The 12163-nt window shown below is 40.4% G+C and overlaps 1 protein-coding gene and 1 long non-coding RNA gene across 11 annotated transcripts in view; one reads left to right on the forward strand and one right to left on the reverse strand.

Moving 5' to 3' along the window:
- The window catches only part of dnai1.2 (dynein, axonemal, intermediate chain 1, paralog 2), a 68806-nt gene that overhangs the window by 26080 nt on the left and 30563 nt on the right, over positions 1–12163 (forward strand). For 6 of the 10 annotated variants that reach the window (XR_015519608.1, XR_015519610.1, XR_015519611.1 and 3 more), the window contains exon 18: positions 1–110. Coding sequence is in view for 5 of the 10 variants with exons in the window: in XM_087299863.1 (XP_087155989.1) it covers positions 1–81 (81 nt within the window). In the remaining 5 variants the exon portion in view is untranslated. Of the gene's footprint in view, positions 1580–12163 lie in introns of those variants that run through there. The other 4 variants (XM_087299867.1, XM_087299862.1, XM_087299866.1 and 1 more) reach the window with 3 other exon arrangements.
- Positions 1375–12163, reverse strand: part of LOC110438227 (uncharacterized) — a 26797-nt gene continuing 16008 nt past the window's right edge. The window contains exon 2 of the long non-coding RNA XR_015520252.1: positions 1375–2648. This is a non-coding gene — a long non-coding RNA (uncharacterized LOC110438227). The remainder of the gene's footprint in view (positions 2649–12163) is intronic.

Raw genomic sequence — 12163 nt, forward strand, 5'->3', positions numbered from 1 at the left:
GAGAAGAAGGGTCAGGAGCTTCCGAAGGGGCCGGAGGTGGAGATAGCGAAGATGGAGCAACTCTTGAGCTCGCTGAGATAGCCTGGGTACAGACAGCAGACTGAGGCACAGTAAGACCAGGACCACTGCACAAATTCACTAAAAACAGCCAGTCAAATAAACAGTATTCATCGTGGCCTGTATTTTTAAAGGATAGTTCACCAACAAATTAAAACCCTGCCATCATTGGCCCTGTTTCCATCCAAAAATGCTAATTAATTCATGCACAAAACTGGAATATCGCTTAAAAACATGTGAATAAAGCAGCGTTTCCATCCAGCCAGTCAACGAGTAACAAAATCGTCACTTCCTGATTAACTGGCGCCAAATATCAACAGTAAAAGCAGAATTTGCTGCAGTAGGAGAAGCTGCATGAATCTTTTCTTTATTTAATAAATGACTGGCATCTCAGAAGAAGATACCGACATGCAATGAACACATTTGAAGGCGTGAAACGCGGAGCACAGACGCTCTTGACAGTCCTGGATGTAATTAATAATAAAATAACACTAATACTAAAATGGTTTAGGCGTTTTAGAATGACCAAAACAACATTTCAGATGTTTTACAGGGTGCTCAGCCTGCTGCCTTGTCTATTCACACACATTTTTATCACCACATAATCTCTTAAAACAAATTCACATGACCTTTTTAATGCGGTACTGGAATTTGTTTCGTAAAAATGTTTCCATCATAGTTTATTTGCATATTTTCTAATCAAATAAAAAGTTGTGCAAGTTATGCAAATACGGTTTTTTATGTGCATTTTCAAAATTGATGTGCATCTTGGCATTTTCATCCAATGCTTTTATGTGCATATCCAATATGGGCATAAAAATAGGTGAATGGAAACAGCTACTAACTTATCCTTGACTTGTTCCAAACCATTTTGAGTTTTGTTTTTCTTTTTACAGTTTTTGTGGTTAAAGGTTTACAACATTCTTCCAGATAGAGTATGTCCTTTTGTAATAAACAGAACAAAAATGAATCACAAGCTGGTCAAGGGTGAGTTAATGATGACAAAGTTATTATTTTTGTGTGAACTATCCCTTTAAATGAATTGTCTGAATTGTGAGAGTAGCCAATAATGCCTATAAAGTCGATCCAACTTGTATTATACATTTAAAAAAAAAACCAAGATGTCGGTGCTGATAGCCTTGTGGGCAGTGCTTTGACATGTGGCGCTATTGTGCTTGAGACATCACAAGTTTAAGTCCTGGCTCATAGATCTTTCCCAATCACCCCTCCCTCTCTCCAGTTTCACTTGCTGTCTACATTCTGTCCTTTCACAATAAAGGAAAATTGGAAGAAAAAAAAAGACCAAGACTTGGTATGGATATTTCAATATATTTATTAATCATCTACCATTTAATGTCCTCTGATGTTCTTAGGGAAAGATGCTAGCATGTTAGTAGTTGACTGATCCCTCTGGCCTGTTGCATATGCAAACCAGCACAATAAAACATGCATTTCATATTTAAATTCCTCCTTCAAAAACAAAGCAGCACAATTGTGCTCTTATTAAAATTTCATTCCTGCACTTGAGCTTTTATTTGTTTGTGCATGCTAATTAGCATAGCGCTGATTACTAGTTGGTTAGCTGCAGGTGTGGGGTTTCACCAATGCTGTCATGGCACTACTCAATGACTGTGAAGAGGGCATGGAGAGTCTCTTTACCTTTACATAAAACACTCAGGCAGAGTGGTACAGTACAAGAGAGCTCAGGTAGAGTCCCGGCAGCCCACGCTGAGCCAACTCTCTCCTCATCCTCTGGTTATTTTATACATGCCGCCCCAATTACACGGGCTCTATGAATAGCAAAGACACGTCTATCAAATCATGTTTTCAAAACAATACTAATTCATGACAAACCAGCTCGTCTAATCCACAGTGGATGATTATACACAATGTAAACACATTCTGTTTACAGTTTTTTCTTTCCTTCATGCCGTCAGCAAGTACCTCTGCTCATTGCTCTGCTGTGCGTTCTCTAAAGTCAACACCGGGACGCTCTCCTGGCTGGAGGGAACCTTGCATGCTTTGCAGAGGATTAATATGAGAACTAGTATGAGCAGAGCTACCAGGATGTTGCACACTATTGCCACCACTGCAGCAGTGGACAGTCCGGTGGCAGAGACGGTGTCTTCATGGTCACATAGCTGCATCGCTGACACAGAGACAGCCACCCTCAGATCAGCTGTCACACACCGTTCTGATCTGTGACCTGTGAAGCTCAGCTTGTTGTTGTCACCATCAGTCTGCTGTCATTATTAGTCTCCCAGGGGTCCTGCTGATCGGCTGATCCTGTGTGAACAAGTGTGTCCTACTTTTCACATCTCTTATGTTCACACATCAAGGACACGCTGTGCTTCAGAAGACTTTGAAACTGTTCTGAAGATGGATTAAAAGTGAAGCCTGAACAGTTTGAACAGCTCTTACTTTTAACAACTGTTCAACATAGCTTTCATTCCCTTGTGGACTTTCTTTTCTGTTGCTATTTCCCTGGTTTTTGTTCTGAGAAGTCGGTGACAATGGACAGCAGGGTGTTTTTCTTGTGGATGGGGTCTTCAATTTTGTCACTGGCATTCATCTTAGGCTGTCTTTCCTATCTGAAAGAGAGAACAAGGACATTTAAACAGGTATCACAATACTGTATTTCATAAAACTCGCAGGATAAAAGTGCTTCATCTGCCAAACGCACACACGCACTGAAGTCCTCAGCTTTTTGATTTTGGTCCAGGTTTCTATTAGAGGTGGTATTATTCACAAAGGAGTCAGTGGTGCGAGAAAGAAACTGCCTAAAAATCTCATTCCTATCCTGGTGTGCTCAATGAAGCCTTCACAAGCCTCTGCCTGGTTACTGTCTGTCTCTGAAACTCCCGTCTGAATGCACAATGGATTTAGAATCGCATGCAGACACACACACACACTCACACACACACGCACACAAAGAATACATGCTCATGCTCTACTTGAAAAACTCATTCTCAAGTCAGTCCTGGTGAAATAACAAATAACATATGAAAGGATGCGTTGAGCCTGGAAATTATTTCTCTTCTGTGCTGCTGATACATTGAAGTGGGAAGTCCTAGCAGGCCCACTCCTCCACAGTTCAGCTGTGTAGAGAGGGCCACAGAACTATGCACTGTGTGTCTCTGAAGAGGGGCTCCTCCTCCACAAGCACATTTACACACATGCAGTTACATGAATAATTCATTCCCTTCACTTTAAGCACTCTGAAAACAATAAGTATTATATCAAGATAATGTTATTGTCAAAGTAATGAAAATTGTTCAGGATTTACTCACCCTCGTGTCATTCTAGACAGTTTTTACTTCTCCCAAGGAACAAAACAGACAATGTTTTGCAATGTTACTGGGGACCTAGTATAACGTACTGTATTGTGTGGGACTCCACAGAGCCAATGTCCAGCACGGTGTGAAGATGAACTGTGTTAGTTTGACATTAATCATGCAGAATATAATTGTACTTACTATATATTTCACATAAATCATATATTTTTAAAACTGAAAAATAAAATTTAAATCATTTTAATAAAGTTAACCATTTGAATCAATACAGTGGTCCCTCGTTAATCCTGAAATACTTTCTCGTTACTTTCTTGAAATAACCTGCAATAGGCGAAATCCGCAAAGTAGTTTGCTTTGTTTTTAATTGTGTTTAGATGTGTTAAGAATGTAAAAGCAAATGTAACGAACTGAAGATTCATTCCGTAATGGCGCCCTACAGTCACAAAACTTCTACCTTCCTTTAGCATGTCCAGAAGTCCAACTTTTTGTGCAATAGTTGGTATATTCCTCTGCCTTTTGGGTGCTACCAAAGGTGCGTTTGACGGTGCAGAACGTTTTGTCGACATTGTGGGGAGAAAACTTGCAAACATACAGTACAGCACTTCAGAGTTACACTGCTAACGATCAAAGATTCATGTAAATTTGGCAAGCTGAATGTATTCTGTACTATAGGAGACAAGGCAAGGAGAAGATTGATTGACAATTGTCAACAGCCAATCAAGACGCAGAACACAATGTGCTAATCAGAATGCAGAACACAATGCGCTGCAAAAAAAAGCATGTCAAATTGCATAAAAGAAATCTTCGAAACTGCAAGGCTACGGAAAGTGAACTGTGTTATAGCGAGAGACCACTGTACAGTATAAAAAGAGCCCTCTCTTAAACATGATCCTTGTACTGACACTGAGAAGAAACTGTTGAATAAACCTTCCCTTTCTCTAATACTTAAAAGACGCTGAAATAATATTAATATGGTACTACAAACATCCATTATGGAAGTTGTAGTTTATAGTCAATATATGATATAAAGCAAGATGGACTTTTATTTTAATGCTGAGATCACACAAACCGCAAAGTAGCGTAAGTTAATTTAAATTAAATTTGCGTCTTCCAAGCATATTCAAGTGTTAATGTTTTAAGCATTAAACGAAAAAAATGTGTCACATCTTTGGTTCTGGGGTCGTATGGTGGCTCAGTGGTTAGCACTGTTGCCTCACAGCAAGAAGGTTGCTGGTTTGACTCCTGCCTTGGCCAGTTTGCATTTCGGTGTGGGGTGTTCATGTCCTGCAAGGTGCTCCGGTTCCCCCACAGTCCAAAGACATGCGCTATTAGTGAATTGTGTAAACAAAATTGCCGATAGTGTGTGTATGTGTGAGCGTATGGGTGTTTCCCAGTTCTGGGTTGTGGATGGAAGGGCATCTGCTGTGTAAAACTTATGCCGGAATAGTTAGTGGTTCATTCCGCTGTGACGACCCCTGATAAATAAGGGTCTAAGCCGAAAGAAAATGAATGAAATGAATATTACTGATTCTCAACAATGGTCATGTAGCCCCAAAACACATAACTTGTCAAACCACACGTAGATGTTTTGTTTGCTGCTGCTTGAGTAAAGGAGCTGTAAAGAAACCCTACCTTCTTCTAGAAAGGGGGTGGAGAGTAGGAGAGTCAGGTCATTTGCATTTTAAACAGACACAAACAATATCAGCGCAACAATTTCAGCACATTTTTGCTCCTGGCCAAGGAGCAGCATTAGCTTAAATGACAATGTAAATGTATAATGACACAGTAGCCCCTTTCACACAGTGATACCGGTAAATATCTGGAAAATTTCCGGAACGACTTTACCGGTATATTCAAAAAAGCGCTGTTCACACAGGCGAGGACGTTACGGAAATTTTCTGGAAAAGAGCATTCACACATCCATTCCAAAATACCGGTAAATTCTGACATCATTCACCCCAAATGAGCTTTAAACGGCTGCGCTTGTATTTGTAAACATTTGACTAAATTACAAACTCTGTGGATGATTAATATTGTGAACAACTTTCGCAGGATCACTTTCGCATGTCGAGATGTTCATAATATGTGCGTGTGCAGGCGCTCACAGGCTGTTTCACAGGCACATGCAAAGCTTGAAGGTAAACAAACAACGGCTTATCATAAGCATCTCAGTTGGCATTAAGAAGAACATATAAACGTGATCTGACTAACTTCTAGCTGCTAAATGTGTCTGGAAAAATATTCAAAGGCTTTTATTCTCACAAACCGCGCGGACGTAAATGCGTCTGACTGTTGTGATTGGCTAAAGCAGACGTCTCACGTCAGCACTTTCTAGACGTGCACGCGCTTATTACGGCAATCTTCCTTCTGCATTCACACAGCACAGCATTCCGGCAAATTGCCGGTAATGTTACAACTTCTCTTTCCGGAAAATAGCCAGAACGAATTTACCGGTATTTTCAAAAAGGACCTGTTCACACATACAACCTTTGTGTTACAGTCTACAGTCAGTGTTTTAACAGACTGAGTTAATATGCATACACTGTAAAATATTCAACCTTAAATTTACAGTAAATTACTGGCTAATAATTGTATTACTTTCACTGTAACGTACTGTATGTAAATTTACAGTAAATTACAGTAAGGTAGTTAGAATAACAATAATTATGTAAATATTTTTAAATATACAAATGTGCCTGTACTTGCATAGAAGTTAATGTGTATTAATTTCTATGTGGAATAAAATAAAGAGTTTTGGAATTCCTATAATTAATGTGCAAAATATATAGTATTTTTTACAGTAATTTGCTGTAATCACGATACCTGCCTTAATTTCACAATAAAATTCTGAATACAAAAAGTGTCACAGTTATATCCTGTAAAGTGATACTAAAGTAATTTACTGACTAAATTACAGTAACGTTGTGAAATTCTGGGAATTTATTACAGTGTAGTCAATTCGCATAGGGTTTTATCCAAATTACTGTTTAATACTTGACTGCACAAAATTTTACATTCATTCATTCATTTTCTTGTCAGCTTACTCCCTTTATTAATCTGGGGTTGCCACAGCAGAATGAACCACAAACTTATCCAGCATGTTTTTTACGCAGCGGATGCCCTTCCAGCCGCAACCCATCTCTGGGAAACATCCACAAACACTCATACACTACAGACAATTTAGCTTACCCAATTCACCTGTACCACATGTCTTTGGACTGTAGGGGGAAACTGGTGCAAACCCACGCGAACGCAGGGGGAACATGCAAACTCCACACAGAAACGCCAACTGAGCAGAGGATTGAACTAGCGACCCAGTGACCTTGCTGTGAGGCAACAGCACTACCTACTGCGCCACTGCTTTGCCACAAAATTTTACAATTTAATACAATTTTAAAATAACATGAGGGTAAGTTTATGTACTGTAAATGAAGACAGAATTTCCAGTTTGGGGAGAACTGTCCCTTTAAATACACACAAACAAACACGGAAGTCAAGACTGATACAGCTCATGCTTCCCTTCATGCCCCAGCGAGCCCATCTCAGATGGAAGTGTGTCTAAAAAGGGACACTCAAAAGATTAGAACGCTCTTACACGAGGCCCAAATCCAACTAAACTGAGTCAACCTTCCGGCCGTGAGCAAAGAAAACAACAGCAAGGTCCCAACAGAAGGGGTGGAGACCCGCCAATGTCTGCTGTTTTTGACACAAGCGAATGTCAAAATGCTTCCGACAACATGTAGCTTTTATCATCCCAATCAGAACAACAGAGCTGTACCTTCCCTTTAATCATCCCAGATTGCTTTTGAGACAGCCATGAATCATCTGCCTGTGTTTGTTTACAATGCCACAAGGAGGCTTTGCTGCGTCGCTGTAGGGAAATAATGGGGGGATGCTGGAGGTCTTGTTTCCAGACGAGGAGGAAGAGAAAGGGAAGGAGGGGTCATGCTAAAAAGCTGTCAGGGGCGAATGTAACATACAGTGTGTAATTACACAGGCCCCATAACGAGTTTGTTACAAAAGTGCTTGTCAGCCGTACACAATGACTTTTAGCCATAAACCCACCCTCGACATGCCACACACACACACACACACACACACACACACACACACACACACAACCAGCATATTAAAACTGAGATGCTTCGAGGGAATAGCGGTACTATTCTGGGTGTCATTTGAGCGGAAGTGTGTGTGTGTGTGCTGCCAGTGTGTTATCCTGAACTCATTTCTTTCTGGAAGTGGTGGGTGGCTTCCACAATAACTGTGCAAACCTCCTAAGAGTCTCCGTGCTGAGTGTTTATTTATTATTATATCACTATTCTGAATGAACTGCTTGTCATGATCAATATAAATTAGACAACATTTGATGTGGATCTTCTTTAATTAACAGCTTAACAAAAAAGCCTGGAAAAAATTAGCCCTTAATTGTTATTATTATTATTATAATTATTATTATTATTATTATTGGGCAAAGCAGTGGGTAGCACGTTCCCCGTTTTCCCAGTGTTTGCGTGAGTTTTCTCCGGGTGCTCTGGTTTCCTCTACAAGTCCAAAGACGTGGAATAGGTGAATTAGGTATGCTCAAATTGCAGCCCCAGATTAATAAAGGGACTAAGCTGAAAAGAAAATGAATGAACGAATTATTATTATTATTCAGATGCCCCATTACAGTTATTCAATTGTAGTCCTTAACAGAAAAAAAGGTTTTAAGGGCAGATTGTTTTTGTTGATTCATTTCTGATGTCTAAGAGAAGCTGAATATAGCAGCTCAAATTTGACTATAATAATGAGTTCAATAAGGGGTGGTCTACTCCAATATCATATTTTAGACTTTAGTTTAGTAAACAACATCTCTGAATGTAATATGCTCAAAATTCAACGCAAAGGGAGACTTTTACAGAGTTAGCTTAGCAAAGTCTACAGCGAACAAATTTGGGGACTACAAAAAATTACATCCGGGTTACTGAGATCATAAAAGCTTCAGGTTACACACATTCACCACACACTGACACCCTGCGCAGCAAAGGGGTGTGGTCAGAGGTGCTGTAATGTTATAGAAGAGAAAGCTAAAATGTCGTCCAAACGCTGCTATTTCCACAAAGCTTCTTCTGTTTCTGTATTTGGGCTTCCAAAGGACACGACACAAAGAGAGAAGTGTGTACAGTTTAACTTTAATTATGTTTTAGATAATCATAAAATATATATAGCTCTAGCATTTGACAAAGGACAGCTTCCAGAATCTTTTCTAGTTCAGTGCTGGATTCAGCTAAAAACTCCCCAAAGGAGGAGCAGCTCCAACCATAATATACAAAGCTGAAATTGATCGATTATAAGCATAGTCTCTTGCATTAATGGTATGTTGTGAAAAGGGCAAACAACGGGAAATGCGATTAACAATTTAGCTACAAATTTGTATTTATCTGTCAAACCCCTGTAAACACTCACAGTCTTCAGCAGTGTGCAGCATCTCTCCATGCAGTCGCTTTCCCTGTGTTCTACATCTCAAATAACTTCATATTACTTACACATGCTTATTCCGAATAAATATGAAAGACACTTGTCAGATTTTATTTTAGAGAGCAGGCGTGAGGTTCAGCTGTCTTCATTTTCTGTCTGATTCAGGCTCAAACTGATACGACTACCAGCTAAATTGATTGACAGTATTTACACAGCAGAAGCACAGCACATGCTATTATAGGGGTGAAGGCTTTCCACATTATGTTAGCTGACCAATCAGAGCCTTTTGAGGGCGGGCCTTTTGGAGAAACTAGAAGACATGACAATCATTTTCTTGTTAGATGAGTAGCTGTACACTGTATAATTAAAGTAAGAAAAAATAACATAAATTTTTTTACAAATGAAGCATGAGCACACATTGCTTTGCATCCTATAAACACAACCAAGCCTTGAAAATACACTCTGGACCACCTCTTTGGGTATTTAGTTACTTTCGTTTCTTATTTGCCTACCAAATGACAATACATTTTATTTTAATGTTTTTTTTTGACACACTCCTAACATATTGGGGTATGGTTTAATAAAAGGAAGCATACAGTAGATAGAAATGAACTGCAGTTCAGTAAACAATTGACATTACTAACACATGAGTGAATCTGAGACTGTGAATATAGACTCATTAAAAAGAAGCAAAGTCATTTTGAGCATTATGGCTCACTTTGTGTTTGTGTGCTTTCTGGCTAACTGGTGCGCATGAGATGATATCAGATGAAATTCCTCATGAAGGCATTTTTTAAAACTCTTTTACTAAATATGAACAACAGTGATCATTTTTAGCCAGAGTCTAAAGCAGAGGCTCTCCAGAAGGGATCACTAACCAATAGCCAAGAGTTGGCAAATGAAAATTTATAGACCCCCATGATTTCATGACACAAAAACACTGAATCGCAGAATCCGGCCATAAACGTGGAATTTACCGTATAACAGAACATCACAGATTTTTGCTAATTTTGGATGAATGAATCAGAAAGAGCTCTGCACACCTAATCAAACTGCACACTGGAGTCTTTTAATCTGCCTATTAAGTGTGACGTCACACGAAGCAGCTTCCGGGTCCAAGTGCTCTATCAAACTGTATGGGGAGACTCAACAAATGGTACGAATAAACCTTTACAAAGTGATGTAATACTTTGCAAAATCACGATCGCAGTATGCCTAGTATCTGATGGCCAGAAAGTAATTCATTTTTATAAACTGTTCAGATATTGGTGTCTGTGATGCAGCAAGTGCAGAGACTGTAGTGTACACCATGATTTTATATAAAACTCACATTAATGTGTGATAGGACTAAAAAGTAGTCATAAACGAATATTTCCTCAATTCAAATGAGTAGCAGCTTGGACCTGGAAACAGTATTTTATATGTCACCAAAGAACAAATGGATACTAAACTGCAGAAATAGCATTTTACTATGGCATTTGCATGTTTTGAATGTCCCTGTGTGAGTGAATGACATGGTCAAATGCTTTAGGGAAGTGTACTAAACTGTACGTACATGAGCTGTTTCCTGGTGGCTTTTACTGTATCTCACTGAGGACATAAACATATATGAACTTCATGAACAAGCATTTTCCAACAGAAAAAAAAACTACAGCTGTGTTTACAGTAGACACAGAAACGCAAGTGTTTTCACAACAACCATTCAGAAATAAGTTCAGATTCACCTGAAGAAACTGACAGAAATATGCTACCATTGTACAATGGAATCTCATTCATTTTCTTTTCGGCTTAGTCCCTTTATTAACGTGATTAATTAACAGCGAAATGAACCGCCTACAATGGAATCCACTTCATAAAAAGGTATGTCCCAAATCGCATACTTATCAGTTTCTCTAAATTTTCACCATTTTTGAGATCCCTCAATCCAACGCAAAATCAATAAAAAGTCAATTTTTTTTTAGATCCTGTAAAATTCTTAACTTAAACGCAAACTAATCACAAAACAATGTCAATAATCTCATAAAACATTCCATTCCAAAACATAAAATCAGATAATATTCACTTCAGTTTGCAGTTAATTGTTATAGAGAACGTTCGAGGTTACGGAAGTAACCCTTCGTTCCCCGAGGAGGGGAACGGAAGTGCCATGAATGGGAGGATTCGGATCAGAAGCCGCTTATCTGGAGAGTATTGAACGGGCCAATGAATGAAATTAATTGGCAGCGTAAGCTTGCGCAGGTGTGCGACATCTGCAATTATCTCAGCATATAAGCACACCTGAAGCCAGCAGACGCCATCCTTTTAAGCTGAAGAGACTTTCAAACAGCTAAGGGACAGTCATTATGGCGACGGAATATGGCACTTCCGTTCCCCTCCTCGGGGAACGAAGGGTTACTTCCGTAACCTCGAACGTTCCCCTTCGGTTGGGGAACTTCAGTGCCATGAATGGGAGAATATGGAAAGCGCCATAATGACTGCACCTTACCAACACCCCCGATGAGGAGATAGTCAAGCAAGCGTGACGCACCCACATCATGGGGGGCGCGGTCCTCCAACGTGTCCCTGGCCCTAATTTATCCTACTTCAACAGAAGTTTTACGGATTTAGATATATTTTTTGGGAAGTCGTGAGCATCTAGATAATTCTAGGAAATACGACAGTACGTTGGGAAGCGTGCAATCCCGATAGGGAGGACGCTGCGGAGGCCATCCGTTACCCAAGGGGGGGATAGATGGCAGAATTTACCTATGGACTAGCCCTAAAAAGGGGGAGTACGCATAGCAAAAGAGTGGTTAGCGGAGAGGGAAGACACGGGTCCACCCAGGGGGGGGACTTAACCGTGGCGGAATAAGCATATGGGATCGCCTAGTGGGGATCACGCATAGCAGGCACCTATACCCAAAACGCGGGCTGACCAGCGGGCAGACCTACAACGTAGTGGGCCAGCAAGTGACTCCTCCGCTGAGTCAGTGCTGGGGGCCACGGAGGAATCTGCAGGGCTCACCTGACGGGGAACTTTACTGACAGATAAAAAAGGCGCACGTACCTCCGTGTTAGGGAGAATGGCGCCGCAAGCGTGTTTCAACACCCTACCGAGTTGTCTCCTCAATCACCAAAGGGTTACCTAATACCCTTGAGGAAACCGGCTCCACTCGCAGATTGTAAAACCTTGCAAATGTGTTGGGTGTCGCCCAGCCCGCAGCTCTACAGATGTCTGTTAGAGAGGCGCCGCGTGCACGCGCCCAAGAGGATGCAACGCTCCGAGTGGAGTGTGCACGAACTCCCGGGGGACACGGCTGACGTCGACTCGAATAAGCGAGTGAAATGGCATCCACAATCCAGTGGGATAATCT

Source organism: Danio rerio, chromosome 21 (genome assembly GCF_052040795.2).
Source record: "Danio rerio strain M-AB ecotype USA chromosome 21, GRCz13ab, whole genome shotgun sequence".
In the NCBI taxonomy this organism is placed as follows: domain Eukaryota; kingdom Metazoa; phylum Chordata; class Actinopteri; order Cypriniformes; family Danionidae; genus Danio; species Danio rerio.